This window comes from Leucopleurus acutus (assembly GCF_964270905.1).
Source record: "Leucopleurus acutus genome assembly, chromosome: 13".
Taxonomy (NCBI): Eukaryota; Metazoa; Chordata; class Mammalia; order Artiodactyla; family Delphinidae; genus Leucopleurus; species Leucopleurus acutus.
Window position 1 is genome coordinate 88,730,019 of NC_139155.1, and position 21,039 is coordinate 88,751,057.

General features: G+C 48.4%; 1 protein-coding gene across 1 annotated transcript in view; it reads left to right on the plus strand.

Moving 5' to 3' along the window:
- The window catches only part of ADGRD1 (adhesion G protein-coupled receptor D1), a gene marked incomplete at both ends in the record, with an annotated part of 142,108 nt that overhangs the window by 14,431 nt on the left and 106,638 nt on the right, over nt 1-21,039 (plus strand). The window contains 4 exons of the mRNA XM_082853303.1: nt 12,522-12,701; nt 15,065-15,319; nt 17,469-17,533; nt 18,316-18,471. Coding sequence (XP_082709429.1) covers nt 12,522-12,701; nt 15,065-15,319; nt 17,469-17,533; nt 18,316-18,471 — 656 coding nt within the window. The remainder of the gene's footprint in view (nt 1-12,521; nt 12,702-15,064; nt 15,320-17,468; nt 17,534-18,315; nt 18,472-21,039) is intronic.

Consider the following 21,039-nt stretch of genomic DNA (forward strand, 5'->3'; position numbering starts at 1 on the left):
AGAGGATGGCAGATATCCAGGGAAGCCAGGGAGCCTCAAGTCAGCCTCGGCCCCCAGAGACCGTGCTGCTGGGGGGCTTAATGTGAATGCAGAGGGAGGTTGGGTGTTCCTCCATCCACCTCCCTTGGTGTGGTCTTCAGACAGGGCCACCGAGCATGGGTACCATCCTAAGGACCACTGCATGCATCTCCATCTCCCCATTTTACTGAGCATATCCTTTGCTCTGGTGGGTTTCCCTGGGGCCTCAAATAGCTTGTATTTCTGGGTTTAAGGAGAACAGCGAAGGTCTGTCCAGCATTTTCCAAATCAAAGTCCACGTAGCATGTGAAGTAGGTGAGATGATTTCAGGGGCACTTGGAGCGATTAAACAATTAATGGTTATGTTTTTATTTTAAGATAGCTCGTCAGAAGCTTAAGATAGCTTTCATAGATATTCTTTAGGATGAGACTTCAGTAAGTAGTAAGCTTTGAGTGGGTTGACTTCAAGAACAGTGTTTGATAATAATAATCTAGGTGCTGTTCAGATAAGATGAAAATGTGAGTGATTAAAACGTAGGCAACATTAGATCAGCCTTTTCAGATACATTGATCTAGCGTCCTCCACATGTTTTTTTGGAGGTGATGGTGGGCACAAATATATGTCCCATTATTCTTATAACGAAACTTGTATATAGATAAGGTTGTTATAATAATAATGGGTTTTATATATATATATATATATATATATATATATATATATATATATATATATATATATATTGGCCTCACTGCACAGCTGTGGGGTCTTAGTTCCCTGACCAGGGATCGAACCCGGGCCCCAGCAGCCAAAGTGCCGAGTCATAACCACTGGACCGCCAGAGAATTCCCCCAACATTTAAATAAAGAGAGAAACGTTCCCCATGCCCAGTCCAGCAGGTCAACTGTTTTCATATTTGTGATTTCCCAAATCTCTTGTGGCCTCTGTTCATAGTTTTGGCTGACTTTTTTTAAAGAATGTTTTAGGAGACAGGATTGAGGTTTAGAGCTTTTCAAAAAAGGATAAAACATCTGAGCAGTTTAGCCGTCCCTCTCCAAGTTCTCAGGTAGAACGTGAATCGTCTTCCTCTGCCAGGCTGCTCACTCCAAGCTCTTGAACCCACACCCTGCTCACCCTAGGGCTTCTCTCCACCCGCTCAGCCAGCTTCCCTTGTTTCTCTGCGCTGAACGTGAGGCCTGCCTTTTGGCAAATGGTGTCTCCTGGGCAAGTTTTCTCATGGGTGCTGGGTGCAAATGCAGGAGGAACTTTTAAGAGAAAAAGGCTATTTGAACATTAACCGAAGGAAACACAGTCTATGTTCCTTAAATACCGAGGTGTCTCACTGCCAGCTCCCACGAACGGCAAACACACAAGCGGGGAAACTCAACGTGGGAAGGGACTCTTCCTGAAATGTTCCAGCATCTTGTTTCATTCCCCTGTAGACCCTGAGAGCTCGGCTCGAGTGTTACTTTTGCAGGGATGCGTCCCAGACCAGCTGCGCTCCTCCGTCTGCGTTCTCACATCTCCCTGAATGTTTTCCCTCCAGCCCGTGCACCGGTGGGGATGACCTGCTCCTTGTCTGTCCTCCTTCTTTGGCCTTTAGCTCTGTGAAGGCAGGGGCTCTATCTCAGTCACTGCTGTGTTTTCAGGGATGAGTATCAACGTCGTAGATGTTTGATCCATGTTGCTTGAACAGATACGTCTAGTCTAACTGTCTTTTTGGTGTTAAATTCCTTTGAATGCTTCCCCAGCAAATGTCTGATGGGCTGTCATTTGAATATCACCCTCGATGGGTCCTTCTCCATTCCTGAAGGGGCCTGTCCCATTTTTGCACTCCTTGGACCTTTAGAAACTTATTTCTGTTATTGGATTAAATTCCATCTTGAGTAATTATCTCTAATTTGAGTTCAACTCTAAATCACCTTGGAAAGACATTCTCTCTGCTTTGCTCATTAGCTCTACCTTTCCTCCCTCTGGAAATGCGCCCTTTGCTTTTCCTCTTGTGCATTAGCGCTTCCCCTGCTTATAAACACCAGGAAGCCTGCTACAGCTCCGCAGCAGCAGCTGGGAAATCTCACCATCCACATTCCCTTCTTCTCAACTTCGATAGGACGTTTTTGCCCTTTGCATTAGGTTACTAAATTTAAAAAGCTGTCAACAAAATGCTAAAATATTTGCAGAATTGAGTTTCAGGACGGTAATTTCCAGAATGGTCTGCTGGATACAGGCTGGGCATGGATCCAACTTCTGTCTCCCTCAGATGACTGGGGCTTATGGGGCTGTTGGAAAGCCTGATGGAGCCTCAGAGAGAAGTATTCATTCAGTATGCCCATTTCACAGAGGGGGAAACCGAGGCCCAGAGGGGGCACAAGAGGGGGCACATGGCGATTTAGTGCAGAGTATCTCAAAGTGTTGTTTCCAGACCATCAGCAGAAGAGTCTATTGCAGAGATCGTTAAAAATGGAAGTTCTCAGGCTCCAGCCCAGAACCCACTGAATCCAAATCTCCTTGGATGAGGCCTGGGAATCTGTATTCTTAGCCAGGACCTCCAGGCGATTCTCATGGACCGAATCACAGAACTGGCCAAGGCTGACTCCGTCCCACAGATGTGTTTTGTTTGCTGGCGTTATGTCGATTCTCACATATTTTATATTTTAATCAGCTTTCTAAATTGTTCTCGACAGGATGGGTGGGTCCAAATAGCCTGGCTCACTGTTTGCAGAAACAGAGCCTCTCTCACGGTGCTTTAAATGTTTTTTTTTTAAAAATTAATATCTAATTCCTATATAAGAGAAAATTTCATTAAAAAATCTATACTTCTGACTTCTCTTAAAAAAATCAGAAAATCCGACAGTGTTCCCTGCCCACCGGGCAGTGGTTGGTTACTGACTGTTTCCTTTGGAATGGCCCAGTGGTCTCCAGATTTCCTGAGTCCCCAGCGTTCTCAGTTCCCTGCTTGCTGAGACTGAAGGGCAGCTGCCACTCACCTGTTGGTCTCATAATAATGAGAAGAGAAATGGTTAGTGTGGAAGAGAGTCCTACAGCACCAGGCATTTCTAGAAGAAATTAAACAGAGCCTTCTTGGGGGGCAAGAAGGGTAGACATGAGTAGTATTTGATATGCAGTGTTTGATCTGAGAAAGTGTGTCTGCATGTTGAAAGATACAGTCTGAGCTGCCTTCGAGAAACACGCTGGCTGTCTTACAGAGTCAATCCTCCTGGCAAGATGGGCTTTTGAGTTTACGGCCTCTGTTGTGTACACTAAAGTCTGAGAAACACTGCCCCTTTGGGTCTCTATCATCTTATCTCTGCATTTCGTATCTCACATGTTCTCCTACCACTGCAAACTCAACTATGGCCGAAGATGGAACTCCTTATCTTTCACCCGGTGTCTCTTCTGTTATCCAGATTCCCCGCCACTATGACCTTCAGCTCTTTTTCTCTCAAAAGTTTGCTCTTTGCTGTATCATTTCTCCCACCTTATTTGATTGTTACTTCCTTATCTTGTAATCATGGAGTTGGGAAAAAAAATCTAAGGATACAGTGTGGAAGCTTCACCATCGTCACAGCTTCTCTTTGTCAAGTAAAACTCAGATATTATTAGGGAAGACAACACTGGTCCATGGAGTTGATACCTTGTAATGTTTCTACTTTAAGAGTAAGGTCTCTTGTGTTCACTGGACCATATATAGCCTCACACTTGGCTCCTCAATTGTTCTGTGTGTCTAGGATGAATAAGAGAATCTTGTGAGCCATTCTCTTTGTGTTTTTTGCCAGCTGGGTCTCCACAATATTGAGAATGGATGAGAGTAGATCCCTTGAAATTTGTACCGAGGAAACTTACACAGCCAGATGTAACTCTATTCTCATGGTCCTAAAGTGGACCAAAAAAAATGGCATGTCATCCCCTTAACTCAACTTTTGTAACGTCGACCATGCAGGCAGTGAGGCAGGATGTGTTTATGCCAAAGAAGAAGGCCAAGAGCGCGTTATTTACTTTAGTAGGTTGAGGTTGAATGATGTAATTATCTAAATTTCCAGTCATGCTAGAATGTTTTTAAGACTAGTGATTCTTAAATTTCATTCACTTTTAAATTGTTTTCATGATTTTTTTAAGCCATATACACATAGCACCTGAACTATAATACTTACACCTTTTCTTTAAATTTTACTTACTTTGATTCAATTGAAAAGGAAACTTTATATCACCCTCAAGAACTGAAAACCAACCTTGGTTCCCATAAGTAGAAGACACCTATACTGTTGAATTCTACATAGGTACCATGGCCCACCAGAGGCTCTAAATCTGAGATGTGGCATTTCTGTGTTAAAATGGGGATTAGCAATTGTTACTTACATACGAATGGACTTTCTCCTTGTCACAATCAGAAGAACTGGAAGACCATCGAGAAGGGACTCACGTGATTCATGTTATGTTAAAGCATGCCTATATGCTAAGATTTTCTTGGAGAAAGTGTCCGACACCAGAGGGGGTGGAATTGTCAACTCTTAGAAAGATGTAGGTGAAAATCCTCATATCAACCTGTACTCTGCTGAAATGCAGAGGTAGGGATCACAGCTTAGGGTCTTACAAAATCAGAGTTAGGCATCTACGGCAGGAACTGCTGGTGGACCGCTACCTAGGTGTCTGGGTCTTTTCTCAGCTTAGCCAGGAAGCCCAATCTCCCCATCCCTCTCTCCCAGCCTGTGCTCTTTTGGAAGCACTCGGCAGGTGGTCACTCCGTAGAGATGCTCTGCCACCAGAACCCTGCACACTTGCTTCTTTCCTCCTCTTTCTTGGCCACACCGCACAGAAAATGCACTTAGAATCCTACAGTTGGTAGATTCCCTTGACGTCCTCTATTCTTTATAAAGAAACCACAGCCCCAGTTCTGGAGCCTCTACTGACCAAAACCTGGGAGAACATCCAACTTCCATGCCTGAGATACGCTGTAATAAAATTGGATGTTGAACCAGCCAGATCAGATTAAAGGCCTTCCCAACCGAGCAGAATCGCTTTTCTTTTCTTTTTTTTTATTTTTATGAAATCCTTTTTATTTTGAGATAATTGTCAATGAACACGCAGTCAGTTGTAAAAAATAATACAAAGCGACCCAACGTACCCTTAACCCATTTAGCAGTGGGTGAAGCTGAGTGATTACGTCCAGCAACTTGAGGTGGGGGATGTCCTGATCTCCTCTGTGGGCCCAGAGTCATCACAGGCGTCCTTACAAAGGGAAGGGGCAGAGGGGCAGAGTCAAAGAGAGATGTGAGGATGGCTTTGAAGTTGGGGGAGGGGCCAGGAGCCCAGGAACGTGGGCGCCTCTAGAAGCTGGAAGAGGGCGGGAGCAGATTCTCCTCCGCAGCTTCCCAAGGGGACGCAGCCCTGCTCACCTGATTTTAGCTCAAGTGGGACTTCTACCTCCAGAGCCCTGGGAGTGAATCGTGTTGTTATCAGGCATAGAACTGTGCGGTGATTTGTAGGAAACTAACACAGAGGTACCGTCTCAGATTTCCCTCCTAACCGCAGCTCTCAGACCCAAGTCTCTCCTGGCCACATCTGCCTCACCAGCCTCACCTGCTTCCCTCTTACCCTCCTGGCCACATCTTGTCGCAAGACTGATATGAGGTCTCTGCTCCTTAAACGTTCCACGGTCTTTCGTCCTGTGCCTTCCCTTGTCCGAGTCACACCCGTTCCCTTCAGACCTTCAGGAAGCCTCTCCCAGCCTCCAGGGTAGATGGCGCCCTGCCCCGATGCCTGTCGTTCTTGTCTCTCCTCCCTGAGCTCATCACACCCGTCACTGGGGGGACTGCCGCGTGACTATTCACGTCGGTCTCTCCCTGCCCACACGGTAGTAAGTCCAGGAGCCCAGGGACCCCGGCGTCTGCTCATTTTTCTGCCTCCAGACCCTCCCTCATAGTGTCTGATGTATATCAGCCACTGATTAAATGTTCGTTGAATGAATGAGGGTGCTGTTATGAACTGAATGTGTGCTCCCCAAATGCATGCGTTGAAATCTTATCCCTATGATAGTATTTGGAGGTGGGCCTCTGGGAGGTGGTTAGGATTCAATGAGGTCACGAGGGTGAGGGGTTAAGGCCCTTATAAGCAGAGGAGGAAACACGGGCTCTCTCTGTGTGCACGTACCAAGGGAGGCCACGTAAGGATAAAATCAGCAGGAGGGCTTTGCTGGCAACATGATCACAGCCTTCTGGCTTCCAGAAATGTCAGAAATAGCTGTCGTTTAAGCCGCCCAGTCTGTGAGGTTCCGTTACAGCATCCCGAGCTTACCGCGTCAGGTGTTATCTAAGGTGAAACCACAGCCCGAGAGGGAAATTGATGGCCTTGTTTTTTTTTTTTTAAGTTTTATTGGCTTTAATATCAAAAAATTTTTGATTGAAGTATAGTTGGTTTACAATGTTGTGCTAATTTCTGCTGTACAGCAAAGTGATTCAGGTATACATATGTGTACCTTCTTTTTGGTATTCTTTTCCATGATGGTTTATCACAGGATATTGAATATAGCTCCCTGTGCCATACAGTAGGACCTTGTTGTTTATCCATCCTATATATAACAGTTTGCATCTGCTAATCCCAAACTCCCACTACATCCCTCCGCCACCCACCCTTCCCTTTGGCGACCACACGTCTGTTCTCTAGGTCTGTGAGTCTGTTTCTGTTTCATAGATAGGTTCATTTGTGTCATAGTTTAGATTCCACATATAAGTGGTATCATATGGTCTTTCTCTTTCTGACTTCCTTCACTTAGTATGATAATCTCTAGTTGCATCCATATTGCTGCAAATGGCATTATTTCATTCTTTTTTATGGCTGAGTAATATTCCATTGTGTACATGTGCCACATCTTCTTTATCCATTCATCTGTTGATGGACATTTAGGTTGTTTCCATATCTTGGCTATTGTAAATAATGCTGCTATGAACATTGGGGTACATGTATCTTTTTTTAAAATTTATTTTATTTTATTTATTTTTGGTTGCGTTAGGTCTTTGTCGCTGCCCGCGGGCTTTCTCTAGTTGTGGTGAGAGACTCTTCGTGTGGTGCGCAGGCTTCTCATTGCGGTGGCTTCTCTTGTTGCAGAGCACGGGCTCTAGGCACGTGGGCTTCAGTAGTTGTGGCTCGCGGGCTCTAGAACGCAGGCTCAGTAGTTGTGGTGCACGGGCTTAGTTGCTCCGCAGCATGTGGGATCTTCCCGGACCTGGGCTGGAACCCGTGTCCCCTGCATTGGCAGGCGGATTCTTAACCACTGCACCACCAGGGAAGCCCACATGTATCTTTTTGAATTAGAGTTTTCTCTGGATATATGCCCAGGAGTGGGATGGCTGGGTCGTATGACACTAGTTTTTAGTTTTTTGAGGGACCTCCATACTGTTCTCCACAATGACTGCACCAATTTACATTCCCACCAACAGTGTGGGAGGGTTCCCTTCTCGCCACACTCTCTCCAGCATTTGTTATTTGTAGACTTTTTAATGGTGGCCATTCTGACCAGTGTGAGGTGATACCTCATTGGTAGTTTTGATTTGCATTTCTCTGATGATTAGCGATGTTGAGCATCTTTTCATGTGCCTGTTGGGATGGCGTTGGTTTTGATGCTCTCAGCATCACTCCACCACTCCAGAACATTCTTGAGCCTGCTCTGCTGGCTCTGGGCGGTTCTCATGGAAACTTGCTTTCAGCTGGTTGTCACAGTCGACATGTGTGGATAAGCTCATGTCCTCTCATGCCGTTGCACTGTAGGTGGACGTGTGTCTCACACAGGCCTGGGGCCGCCTCTGTCTTGAACCAAGTCCTCTTGGAAACGGGAAAGGATGGAGAGTCGCCTTGCTCCCCCTCTCACCCTGCAGCCGCTTCTCCAGCACCCTCCCCCAAATCAGCCACCCACAGTAGTGTCAGGAAGGAAGGAGGGAGCCATGTGCACATCCTTGCGGTGGCCTTTGGTGGGACTTTGGGGTCGGGAAGGGGACTCCTCTGTGGATCGTCAAACGTCAGCTGAAATGTTGTAAGCAACAGAAAAGCAACTCAGCTAGGCTTCGGGGGTTTATTGAGTGGATCCAGGTAAAGCCCGTGTTCTGGTTATCGACTGCTGCGTAACAAGCACTCCCAGACTTAGCACGTGCAACACAATTGAGCATCCCCTCTCATGGTTCTGGGGGTTGCCAGGGCTCTCCCGCAGCTGCAGCCGTGGCGGCCAGGACTGGGTCCTCTGAAAGTGCCCCTGAGGTGGATAGCCAAGACCACTTTCTTTTTTTTTTTTTCCAAGACCACTTTCTTCACTCACATCTCTGGCACCTCCAGCTCCTCTATGTGGTTTCTTTCTCCACCAGCAGAGTCTGGACTTGTTCCATGTTGGCTTTGAGCTCCAAGGGCAGAAAGCTGAAGCTCCCAGGCAGTTAACAGCTGCACCTGGAACTTGGCCATGGCCACTTCCGTTGACTCCGCTTGGTCAAATCAGCCAGAGGGCAGGTGGAGAAATTGGCCTGAGTCTTGGTGGAGAGCGGGAAGGTCACATGGCATGAAAGCAGATGGGATGGGAGACGGTGTGGCTTCTTTGGGAGATGGAGCATGCCACAAGCTGGGTCCAGGTGCTTAGATAACATCACCAAAAGTTTGTGTTCCTTCATCGCTCTGGCTCTGTTCCAAGAAGGCTTTCCAGGTGTGATAGCAATGTCCGCCCAGAGTCTCCAGGACTCCCTTTTATTGGCTGAAGCCTGTCCATCTCTGAGCCAGTGCCTGTGATTCCGACTGGTCCAGCCCATGGGAACCTGGGGCTGTGTGGTCAGCCCCACCTGATCTAGAGGAAGTAGGAGTGGGGAGGATGGTCCCCCCACCAAGAACGTGGAGGTGCTGTGCTGGGCGAGGGAGGATGGATGCCGGGCTGCTGCATCACCTGCGGGACACCTTGCCCTCCCTGCTCCCTGCTGCTTTGGTCCACTTTGAGTTACCAACATGCAGGGCACGGTGCTGAGTTCATGGGTCTGGGAAGAGCTGCTCCTCTACCTGGAGAGATTCCCTACCCACCCCTGCCTGCCGCCTCTGCCCCGCCCACAGCAGACACCGAGAGGATAGCGCGCAAGAAGACTTCCTCGCCTAGCCCAGGTCTGTAGTGTGCATTTTTCTCCTCCATGGAATGCCTTCGAATCTTTTTGTCTAATTCAGTGAGTGAGTTCTCTCCCAAACAACACTGTCTCTAAGGGAAGACAGAGAGATGACAGGTGCAGACTCCAGAGCCAGACTGCTTGGTTGAAATCCTGACTCTGTCGCTGGCTGTGTGGCCTTAGACAAGTAACTTTACCTCTCTTGGCTTCAATCCTCTCACTTGTAAAATGGGGACCGTACTAACACCTAGCTCATAACCCTAACTGTAACCCTAACCCTAACCCTGGTCAGGAGGAATAAAAGAATTAATACATGAAAATTCTTGAGATATCCTGTCTTGCTCAAAGTAAGTTCTCTTTAAGCAGTAGTGATCCTACTTTTCTTTATAAAGTGTTCTTTGTATAGTAAGGAAATTCATTTCTTGTTTGTTCAGTGTTTTACAAATAATTTTTTCCTGGGTTGTCATTTGTCTTTTGACTTTGTCATGGTAAATATTTTGCCTTGCAAAATCTTATAGTATTTATGCACTCAAACGTATCCACCTTTTCTTGGGACAGCTGGAGTTTTTTTCTTTTCTTTTTTTTTTTTTTTGGTCTTATTGAGAAAGAACTTTCCTCACGTTATTTTTTTCGGACGGTTGAGGATTCAATGCTCATAAGAAGAAAAGTATTGAGTCAATTTGTCAATATTGCACTTCTGTTTTTTCAGATTTTTTCTCCTTTGTATTGACAGTTCCAAGTGCAAGAAACAAAGTTCCTGAAAGTGCTAATATCCGAGGGCTCCTTGTGAATCTTTTAAGACTCTGTGAAGACGTAAATTGATATTTAAACACAAGCTGTCCCTCAGATAGAATTGCTTATTTTGTAGGCTGAATGAACAAAAATGAAAAGCTTGGCTGATAGTAACCATTGTTTGCTTCAATCTTCCCTTACCTAATGCCAAATTGAATGTTTTATTTTTATTTTTCTTCCTGGACAGAAAGATATTTGGCCAAGACAGGAGTGAAAGGAATTTTTAAATGCAGCTAAGTGTTTGGAAAAAATGGACTTTTGTGAATCCCGCTGGGACTTCGTTTCATAACAAAAGTTTCACAATGTGCCGTGTTCGTGTCCATGTGAAGTTGGTTGTTTCTGAGTGGAGAGGCATGGCAGGAAGGCTTGGGGCTTTGTTTCTGGACTCTGCGCCACTGCAGTGCAAGGCAGACAGAAGTACTGGGATGCCCCGGGCCTGGGAGTCCCCTCCACCTGCTGAGTGGGGCAGTGTCTGGGGCAGCCCAGCCGCCCTCTGAGCAAACTGCCCAAGTCCCATCCTTTCGTTGGCGTGACCTGTGTCCCAGGGCACTTTTGGGGACTTTCCTTTTTCCTCAATAGCCCTGAGAACATGCTGCTTATGACTCTGAGCTCTACCCTGGAGTCTATCTGAGCCTCATCTGTTATTTTGAGGTTCCGCTTTACATTAAAAAAAAAATTAGAGAAATTCCAAACCAGGGAATTATATATTGATTATATATTATTATGGATTACATATATAATTATAATATATAATTATATATTAATAATTAAATATTCCCATGATTATTATATAATCATGCCATGTTTTACATGTTTATATTCATCGTATTAAGGCTTTCGACCTACAAAGGTATAATGTAATGTAATTGTCACAATTATATTGTCACAAGACATTTGAACAACTTGTGACAAATATGTTGATTCATAAAGCATTACAGCCAGGATGGGTGGTGATGCGACAGAAGCTTATACTTGATGACAAATGTCTTCTTGTAATTCAGACTCTCTTGGACTGTGCCCATCATCTCACTTGAAGATAAGATACAAAGTCTAAAATTGGTACCATTTATATAAATAAGGCCCAGGGCCAATGGCCACCCCCGCTCCCCTCCCAGCCCCATCCTGGGCCTGTTTTGATCAAGTCTGGGCACCTCCTCTCTCAGCATCAATGAAGCCTTCCCACCACAGAGCCTGGGCCAGCTTGGGAGGGCTGAGGCCGCCTGAGTTATTTCCGGCTTTCACCACCGAGTCCAGGCAGGCTGCATGCATTCTCACACACACACACACACACACACACACACACACACACACACACACACACACACGTTTACTTATGGGCAAAGAAAGGGTAAATGTTGCTGGATTCAGAGAAGCAGAGTGGAGGTAATCAGGGATCCAAAGGGCCATTCCAGGAGCCTCCGGCCAGGAGTGGCCACTGTCGCCCCTCGCCCGGGAGCCTGCCCCTGGACTGCACAGTGATCGCGGGTCAGGGTCTTCACCATCAAGGGCTGACCTTGTTCCTTACACTCCCCCTGCTTCCAGTGATGGAGACACACCCACCAATGGGCCAGCTTGTTCATACCATTTAGTCCACGTGGAGCCTGGGGACCGGGCTCAGGACTTAGGAGTCTGCGGACTGGCCGTCTCGGCTGCCAGGGCCTTCGTGTGCCCCACTTTGATGGGAATGAACAGTTGTAGGTTTCAAAACCTTTCAAAGTGGCTTCCTCTTTGACTAGAAATGCCCTACTGGGAATTTATCCTAAAGGCATCTAATCTGAGAGGTGCAGAAAGGTTTAGCTTCCAGTTCTGTTTGGGAAATTAAAAGTCGAAGGAGACTTTAAGACCCAGCCATGGGGGAAGGGGTTTGCTGTTTTTTTTTTTCTTTAAAAAAAATTACAGTTCCTGTTTATTTTATTTTTTGGCCATGCCACGCGGCTTTCGGGATCTTAATTCCCCGACCAGGGATTGAACCCGTGCCCTCGGTGGTGAGCGCACAGAGTCCTAACCACTGGACCGCCAGGGAATTCCCTAGAGTTCCTGTTTAGAATGTCATGAGGTGCAGATACAAACAATGATGGCATAGAGGTGTATTTATGGCCATTGGAGGGGGTCTATGATGTAGTAAGTTCTCAAAACATGTGGCTTATAAACCGGTCTGTGTGAGTTGGTTCCTTTCTCTGTAAAATATGTTTACGGAGACGCTTTGGAAGGAGCTACCTTAACTGCCGACGTCTGTAGGTCAGACTGAGTTTGGGTCTAATCTGAGTCAGTCTCTAGTTCAGGGACCTTGGGCAAACCGGACTCAAGTTTCTTCATCTGCCTGACGGGGTGAGCCGATGAATGATAATCAGGTTTTGTCGTATTTATGAGGAGAGGATTCATTTAAAACCCTTAGTGAAGTGTCTGGTACTTAGTGAGCTGCCTGTTTTTGTGGTTTGTATTTTCTGGATTGAGCGTACACTGTCTCTGGAATGAGAAAAAAGAAAACTGCCTTTTAAATGAAAAACAAAGAGCAGCGAGAACGACCTGCTTCGGTGAGGTTAAGTCCCGTCCGTTTTTCATTAAAAATAACCCCACGCCTTTTCTGTCCTCAGGGGTCACGTTCTCTTTTTTCTGGAAGACGCAAGCAGAACATTCCAGAACAACCCCTTTCGCGTTCGGGGGACAGGTCATTTCCAACGGGTTCAAAGTCTGCTCCAGCGGTGGCAAGGGCTCCGTGGAGCTGTACACGCGTGAGAACTCCATGACGTGGGAGGCCACCTTCAGCCCCCCAGGTAAGGGCGCCGCTGGCCCGGAGGGATGCTCAGGGAGGCGTATGGAGGCCAGACGCTCCGATGTCGGTCCCCTGGCCTGCGGGCGGTTGAGCCCCGCCCTCTCAGGGGCTGCTTGGGAGGACTTGCTGGAAAGGGTGAGATGACATCCTCCGCGGAGATGTCTGCACGGCGGATGAGGGGCGGGGTCCTTCGGGCGGACGCCTGTGCTCCCCCTGACCACGGGATGACTGGGTCACCGCACCATGTTACTTAGTGCCCCGAGCCTCAGTTTCCCTAGTGAAGGCATTGATGATACTTACCTCACAGCTTGGGGGAAATTAAACGGAATATTGCATGTGGAGTGCTCAGCACAGTGGTTATTGTTTCTCCTTCTTTTCCTGTCCTTCCCCTTCCTCCTTCTACCCCTCCTTCTTTTTAGTGCTGTAGACTTGCAGATGTTTAGACTTTGCCGTGAAAAAGGTTTTGGAAAAGAGGGGCTGACAATTAGGGGAAAGAAAGCTGGCGGAGGGGAGGCGTGTGGGCACCAGGCCAGCGAGGGCCTGGGATTCAGGAGGGATGGTCTGGGCCAGTGTGGGGACTGGGTGTGTGCAGATGTGGCTGAGTGCGTAGGTGGGTGTCGGGAGGCCACGTGGTCCAGTCCTCTCTGACGAGTCCTGTTTCCTCCGGGGCTCAGTGTGATCCGTCGCTGGCCGGGCATGAGGTCAGAGGTGTGGGCCAGGAAGCTGGGGGAGGCCGGAGGTCTGGAGTGGGAACTGAGATGGGGAGAGGTGATGCGGGACTCAGAATGTCTCGAGGTAGCGTGGACGGGCTGCCCAGTCCAGACTGGAGACTAAGAAGGGAATCGCGGAGGGGGAGGGCAAAGTGAGAGTCTAGAACGATCTCCTTCAGGAGGAAATGACATCTCTGACACAGGCAAGGAGAATTCATTTTCGGACCATTTAAAGGAGGCTGCGTGTCTCAGTTGTTAAAAATCCATGGACCCTGGAGCCACGCAGCCTGGGTCAATCCCGCTCTGCACCCCTCTCGGGCAGAGAGGGCGCCTTACCCGCCTGCTCTGTGCCTCAGTGCGGTCGTCGGTAACGTGAGCACAACAGCAGTATTGGGTCATAGGGTGACTGTGAGAGGAGTGAGCTCACACACAAGGAGCCCACGGGAGAGGGGCCCCGTGGGCACCGGGTGCATCTGCTTGACTCTGCCGCTGCTGTGAGCCGGGACCAAGCTCATACCTCCACCCCCGGAAAAGGGGCGGATTCGGTGCACACGGAGTTAGAGAGAATCTTGCGTGTTTGCCCTCTCCGATCCCCGAGGCCAGAGCTTGTCTCTGCGTCCTCTACCTGTTCAGACCTGCCTGTCCTGCCCCTGTTCATGGCTCTTATCACCTTCCACCTGCTATCAGTCTCTTCCGTAAGAGCCTGGTCTCCGTGCCCCTTGGGGCTGACACAGTATCAGGCACCCAGTCGTTTTTCTTGAACATGTTTTAAGGTCAGATCTGCTGAATCCTGACTGTTTCCCCACCCAGAGGAATGGGGAGAAGTGCAAACATTTCCGCCCGGCAGTGTGCTCTTTATTTGTTCATTGAAGGGGTTTTCACACTCCAGGGCAGGGATACTTCGGCCCTGTCTCAGATCCAAGAGCTCTCTGGAGACTCGGGGTTAGAAAGTCGCACAACCCCGAGCGAGAACCCCGGGGTAACTGCTGGGTGATTTAAGATGACGGCCCAGCTCGGGTCATAGGCTCCCTATCAGGGGCGTCTTCCAGCAGCAAGTCCCTGAGGGCGTCCGAGCACACACCTGCACACGAGGTGTGGCCCTTTGTGGGGCAAGCTACCATCAGAGTCCAGTGAACTTTCTTCCTGTTGGTGACCGTGGTTCTCATGACAGAGAGACGAGTCATCACCAAGGCTCCTGATAGAGGATCCTGACGGAGCCGGGAGTGGTCTGTTCTCCCTCGGTGCTGCCATATTGGTTGCTATCACGGGCTTGAGGTCAGGGCAGAGGTGGGTATCAGTGGCCTTTGGGCTGAATCAGGTCCTCAGATAGGTCTCATTGACCTGCCCTGTGCTGGCCTAGGCTGGATTAACAAATATTTTTGAACAAGTTATGACCATTAGTTATTACTTCACTTAATTTAAAATGGCAAAGGGTCCCTTTGAACGGCGTCTGGGGTTTGTGGGGGGGTACCTTCTTTGCTGTGCTCCTAAGGACTCAGGGAAGTGAGATGTGGATTATGACCTATATGAGGACTCAGCCAGCGGTAGCACTGACCCATCATCACAAGAAAGAGAAATGTGCTTAAAGCTAGAATGACCACTGCATGGAGAGCTCGACCCACACCGTGAGAAAGTTGTCTCTGCTCTCTCCCAGGCCCCTACTGGACTCACGTCCTATTTACATGGAAGTCCAAGGAGGGCCTCAAAGTCTACGTCAACGGGACGCTGACCACCTCAGACCCAAGTGGAAAAGTGTCTCATGCCTACGGGGAGCCCAATGTCAACCTCGTGATAGGGTCTGACGAGCGCCAGCCCAAGCGCTACGAGAACGGCGCTTTTGACGAGTTCATCATCTGGGAACGGGCCCTGACGCCGGACGAGATCGCCATGTACTTCACAGCTGCCATTGGTCAGTGAGAGGGGAGGGGCTGCGGGCCGGCTGTGACGTCAGCTCCCGGGGAGGGGGCGGGCTTCGGAGCCACCTCCCCTTCCCAGCGTTTTTCTTCTCCTCCCTCTCCTGATGCGGCCGTCAGCGCTGCAGGCTGAGATGTGTCCTGATCGGCCTCACAAATACGGTGGGTTTTCTAGAGCCCCTGCTCTCTGAGATGGAGGAATCCACAATTTACCAGAAACACGCGGAGATGAATGTCTCCTGCCGTCACCAGGGAGTTTTCCAGGTGTTTGTGACAGATGCTTATGGAAAGCTTTGGGAATCAAGTGTTCCAGGTCCATTAGTGCATTTGATCCACAAATGTTTACCACGTGCCTCCCGCGTGCCAGACTCACCCACCACGGGCCCTCGGAGCGCCCCCAGGACGCCCCCTTCCTGCTTAGCACAGAGCGGTGGTTCAGATCAGGAACCCGGGGGACAGTTGGACCTGGTCCTCAGTCAACCACGATGAACTGTGGGACTTGGAAAGTCACTAATTTAAAAAATGGAGGTAAAATTCATAAAACTTGAATGTCACCATTTTACAGTGTACAGTTCAGTGGTACTTACTATGTCCACATGTTGTGCAACCATCACCCCCAAAGGAACCCAGCACCAGTGCGCAGTCAGTCCCCCGTCCTCCTTCCCCGGCTCCCGGCAGCCACTGATCTACTTTCTGTCTCTATAGATTTACCTATTCTGGACGTCCCGTATAAATGGAACCATATGTGACCTTTCGTGTCTCATATGACGTCACTAGGAATCTCTGTTTTGGACTCTGCCTTCCTTTGCATAAAGATCTGTCTGCACAGGAAGCCATGAGCTAGGGCTGCAGGTACCCAAAGGGGGCGTTTCCCTGGGTGACCTGTCTGGAGGGGCCCCTCCTCTAACCTGTTAGCTAGAGCCGTACCATCTCCTGGTGGGTCGGTCCAGCCGAGGTGGCCTCTTCTCTTCCAACTCACACAAAGGCAGGGTGTTGATCAGCTCTCGCCTGCTCAGGTGTCCCCCCAGCCCTGCGATGGTTGGCCGTTCCTTCTGTAGAGAAGCCAAGGAAGCAGAAGGCTTTGTTCAGAGTCCCACGGTTTGAAAGTGTGTTTCTTTGACACTAGAAACACACTCTGCACAATCAGATGCTCTTATAACAAGAGCCAGGTGGGAACCGAGACTGACTTAGGACGCGGCCGACTCTCGTTTCTCATCCTAGTCTCACGGGGTCATCAGTTATGAGGATGGACAGGGCCGCTGGGATGAGTTTTATCGTCCTTCACTTTCTCTTATGGCCTCACATGAGTTAAATGTGAATTTGATGGGACTCCTTGGTATCCAAGGAGTGGATGTCACTCCGACTTGGAGAACAGAGTGTTTGGGGCTCTGATCCCCAGAGCAGGGTCACACCTTACCCTCTCGCCAGCTACCCACCTCCACCCACGGGGTCATTTACTCCTGGAACCAGGGATGGGTGATGAGCTTATTCCCTCAGGCCACCCAAAGCAACTTGAGGGATTTCCAGAAATGAAGTAGAGTATCTAGTGAAGTCTGTGTTTTCATTGGGGAATACTAAAATTAGAAGGAGTTGGATGTCTTCATTATTATAATCATTCATAATGGACCAAAAGGGGTCTTGAATAGAATCCTCGGGATGGGAGGGGCTCAGGAAGATGGTCTCCCCACCACTTGATGGGGTCCACGCCAGTGTCACCTCACTGGGAGGGGAGGTGGCGAGGCCTCTGTTTGTCCCAGCCCAGTGATTCACAACCCTCTGTGTTTTATCTCTAAGTAGTCCAGATGCAATGGAAATCCATTTCTTTTGCGTCTTTATGTATTTGAAATCAGTAAAAGCATGTATAAAGTCATCTTTTTATATGATGACTTGCCTAAAGACGATTCCCAAGCAATTTAGACTATAAATGGAAAAATAATTTGACCTGGGAAAATCCATACAATCTACCCATTTGGCTGATTTATTAGGCCTTTATCTTTCCAGCGACACTGCTACTCAAAACATTCTCAGACTCTTCTTAGTTTGTCCCTGAAGCTGGGAGAGTTTTGAATAAGGACAGGCCTTCCTGAGGGTGAACGTGGTGACCATGGCTTAGCCCTTAATGAAGCATGATTGATTTTTTTCCAGGAAAGCATGTTTTGTTGTCCTCAACGCCACCCAGCTTCCTCACGACAGCCACAGCAAACACCATGGTGAGCAGATGCATTTAATGTTGTCCCCACCTCCCCATCTTGGTGATGTCTTTTTGCTTGGACTATATGCCAGGAGAGCGGGAATCCCATTTCACAGTCTGGTCCTGTCTTACTGGCAGTATATGAATGTCTGGGAGGAAATAATAAATGTAGGGGAAGCCAACACTGGCACTAAATCTCAACGCTCGGAGTGACTAAATGGAAGACCTGCTTCCTGTGTGGCCTGTAGCCTCCGGTGCCTACACGGAGTCACCAAGACTTCCCAGGGACCCCCCCCACCCCGACCCGGGACTGTTTTCTGGTGCACTTGGCACCATGAGCTGAGAACAGAGAGGAGCCGGCCTTGACACCTGGCTTCTCTCTGCGCCATTTTCTTCTGATGTTTGAGGAAAGGATCGATACGTTTAGAAAGTGTTCCCCTCTGGAATTAATTAGTGATCAATCAGCTTCCCTTCCATGGGAACTTTAATGTAATAGCGAGTGAACAGACTCTAGAACCATCTGCTTGGGTTCAAATCCCAGTTCTCGTACTTATTTCTGCATAAGCCTCTCCACGCTTAGTATCATCTATCAAATGTGTGCGTATTTCATGAGGCCAATGAAAGGATAAAATGTTAATGCTATTCGTGAAGTAGTCACAGGAGTGCCTGCCTGGTAGCTAGTAGGTGCTACTACCATGATTACTATGGTGTGAGAAGCATGAGGCCCGGAGGACACGCTGAACTTCTGTACAAATCTTGGCTTTAGTTCTTAAAGGAACTCACGTCGCTGATTTCTTTTAGGTGCCCATTGACGCCTACCATCCCATCATAACCAACTTGACAGAGGAGAGAAGAAACTTCCAGAGTCCTGGAATTGTTCTGAATTACCTTCAGAATATGTCCCTCAGCTTACCCAATAAATCCCTCTCAGAGGAAACAGCATTAAATCTCACCAAGGTAAAGCTATTTGATTTTTGTGGGCCAGACCACGGCCCACAGCTGTGCCTTGTTTGACCTACGCAGGGCTGAAAAAATCAGAAACTTTACTATAAAAGTCTGGATTTCAACCAGGCGGCATGGCTACTCCAGCCAGCTCTGCACAGCTCAGTGGAGTCTCCTGAAGATGAGACTCGACTCTTCGTCTTGTTTTCCCAGTGCCCAGCCAGCCTGGCCCCTCCCTCCACCCACCTGGCCCCTGTAGGCATGTGGGTTTGCAACTCCCGTTCTAAACTCTGCCACCTCCCTTGGCAACACGTAGAAGGTGGAGTTGGGTCTTTGGCAGGTTTAACCGTGGGGCCATAGTGTGACCCCAACACTGTGACTTGTATCTCAGTGGGAATTCCCAAAGTTACGTAAAGCACTTAGGGAATGCACCACGTATGGCATTGGAACCAAGGTGTTTTCTCTTTTCATTCTCAAAATCTTTCTAGGTCAAGGTAGGGGAGGATGCTGGGCTCTTGGGGGCTTGATAACTTCGATCTCAGCACAGGACTCCTGGTTGCTGTGCAGACAGAAGGGATGCTTGAGACCGTTTCACTTCAAAAGTGCAGCATAAGTGTTAAGAGCAGGATGTATACGGTCTGACTGCTGGGTTGAATGTCTGCCGGTTACTTACCGTGCACTCTTGGTCGCGTTATGTAACATCTCTCTGCCTCACTTTGCTCGTCTGAGATATGGGGAGATAACAGGACTCACCTCACTGGGGACTAAAAGGGTTCCTATTGCATAGTATGTGTCTGGCACTTGGCGAGTGCTTTTTAAGAGTTCTTAATTCTTACTGGTTTCCTTGCTGAAGACAGATCCAGAGAAGTACCTGAAAGCATGTGTTCTGTAAACAAAGACATCCTGAAACGCAGGGTGGGTCCTGAACGCCATAGCCTTCCTGCCCAGGCGACAGAAGCAAGAGTTAGACGTCTCAGGTTTCGTTCATTCATTCATAGAACATGCTAGGTTCTGAGGATCTGGGACGACCAAGAACCTCTTCCTGCTTCCGAGAGGCTCAGGGCTGAGAGGGTGAAGATGCACCATGGAGTCTGGAAAGTGCTGTGAGGGGATGTCCCGAGCTGCAGGAGCGCAGGGACACTGGAGTCAGGCCAGCCTGGGCTTGACCCCCAGCTCTATGTCCTTGGGCAACTTTTTAACTTCTTCAAGCCTCAGTTTCCCAGTCTGTGTTATGGGGATAATTTGATGACCCAAGTCTCTCTCCTAGAATGGTTCTGGCTGCAAATAAACAGTCATATTACTATTTTAAAAACAATAGGGGCATCTAATTGCTTCACTCCAGGTTTGACTACTTCAGTCTTCATTCACAGCAGGGATGTGGGTAGCAGCAGGACAATTCTCTTGGCGTTCTGCTCTATTTCCAAGGGGCTGGAACGGCTCCAAACACCACACCTCACTTAACAACCACCAGCAGGGAAAGCAAGGTCAGGGGGCTCCTCCTTCTTTATAGGGGACGAAATTCTTTCCCATGGTTCCCCCTGCAAAGATCCATCACATGACTGCACCTAGGCCAATCACTAGCCGAGGGGAGCAGGCCTGGCTTGGTAGCTCAGCCAATCATATGGCAGTATGGGCGGGGCCAAGGCAGCACTCTGAGCACTTCCGGGCTCCCCGCAGGAAGCACTTCCGGGCTCTGCACGTGAGCTCTAGGGGTGGGGGTGAGAATACCCAGAGGGAGCAGACTGCCCAGAGCGGTGAACGGGAGGGTCCGGGCACTCCATAGTCTCGAAGAGATGTCTACGTGGGAACAGAATTCAAGGCAGGTCTACATAGCAAACAGTTTCTTTTGAAGTTTGGTGGGTTCCTCTTTCCTTTCGACTCCCCTTTTCCCCTCAGATATACTGGACACTGTCAGAGGTCCCAAACTCAAATGCATGCAGGGGCCAGACAAATAAAGTAAATGGATGATTGGGTCAGATAGACGATAGGGAGGAGTAGAGACCGTGGCAAACTGGAAGGTGCCCACCCACAGGGAGTGGCATCGAGCTGCTCGAGTCCCCTGACTTTCACCTTGAGGGTAACCTCTTCTGATTTTGCAAGCAAAACTCCGTACCTGATTTTGAAGTGGAAAATCATCCAATTAAAAAAAAAAAGTGGACAGCTAACTGAAATTTAAAAGCAATTGTGTACGAACCAAATAAAAGACATTCATGAGGCAGATTCAGCCTGTGGGCCATCAGCTTGAGACCTCTGATGGGGGCCCGTGTTGAGATACCTGACTCTGGGTGTCCTGGAGAGGAATCCTGGAGATTTACCCCACACTCCACCCATCTCTGATTGGATGAGAAATAAACATCTTTGGCATCCGTGTCCAATTTTCCATAATGCCCTGGCTTCTCACCACGAACAGTTGAACGGGAAAGCGACAAGAAGTCAGTTCTTGTGCTGGGTAATAAGGAGACCATTAGCCACACATGGCCCTTGAGCAGTTGAACTGTGATCAGCTCAAATCAAGATCTAAAATACACACTGATCTCTAAAATTTAGTATAACAGAAGAATGTAAATTATCAAATTGATGATT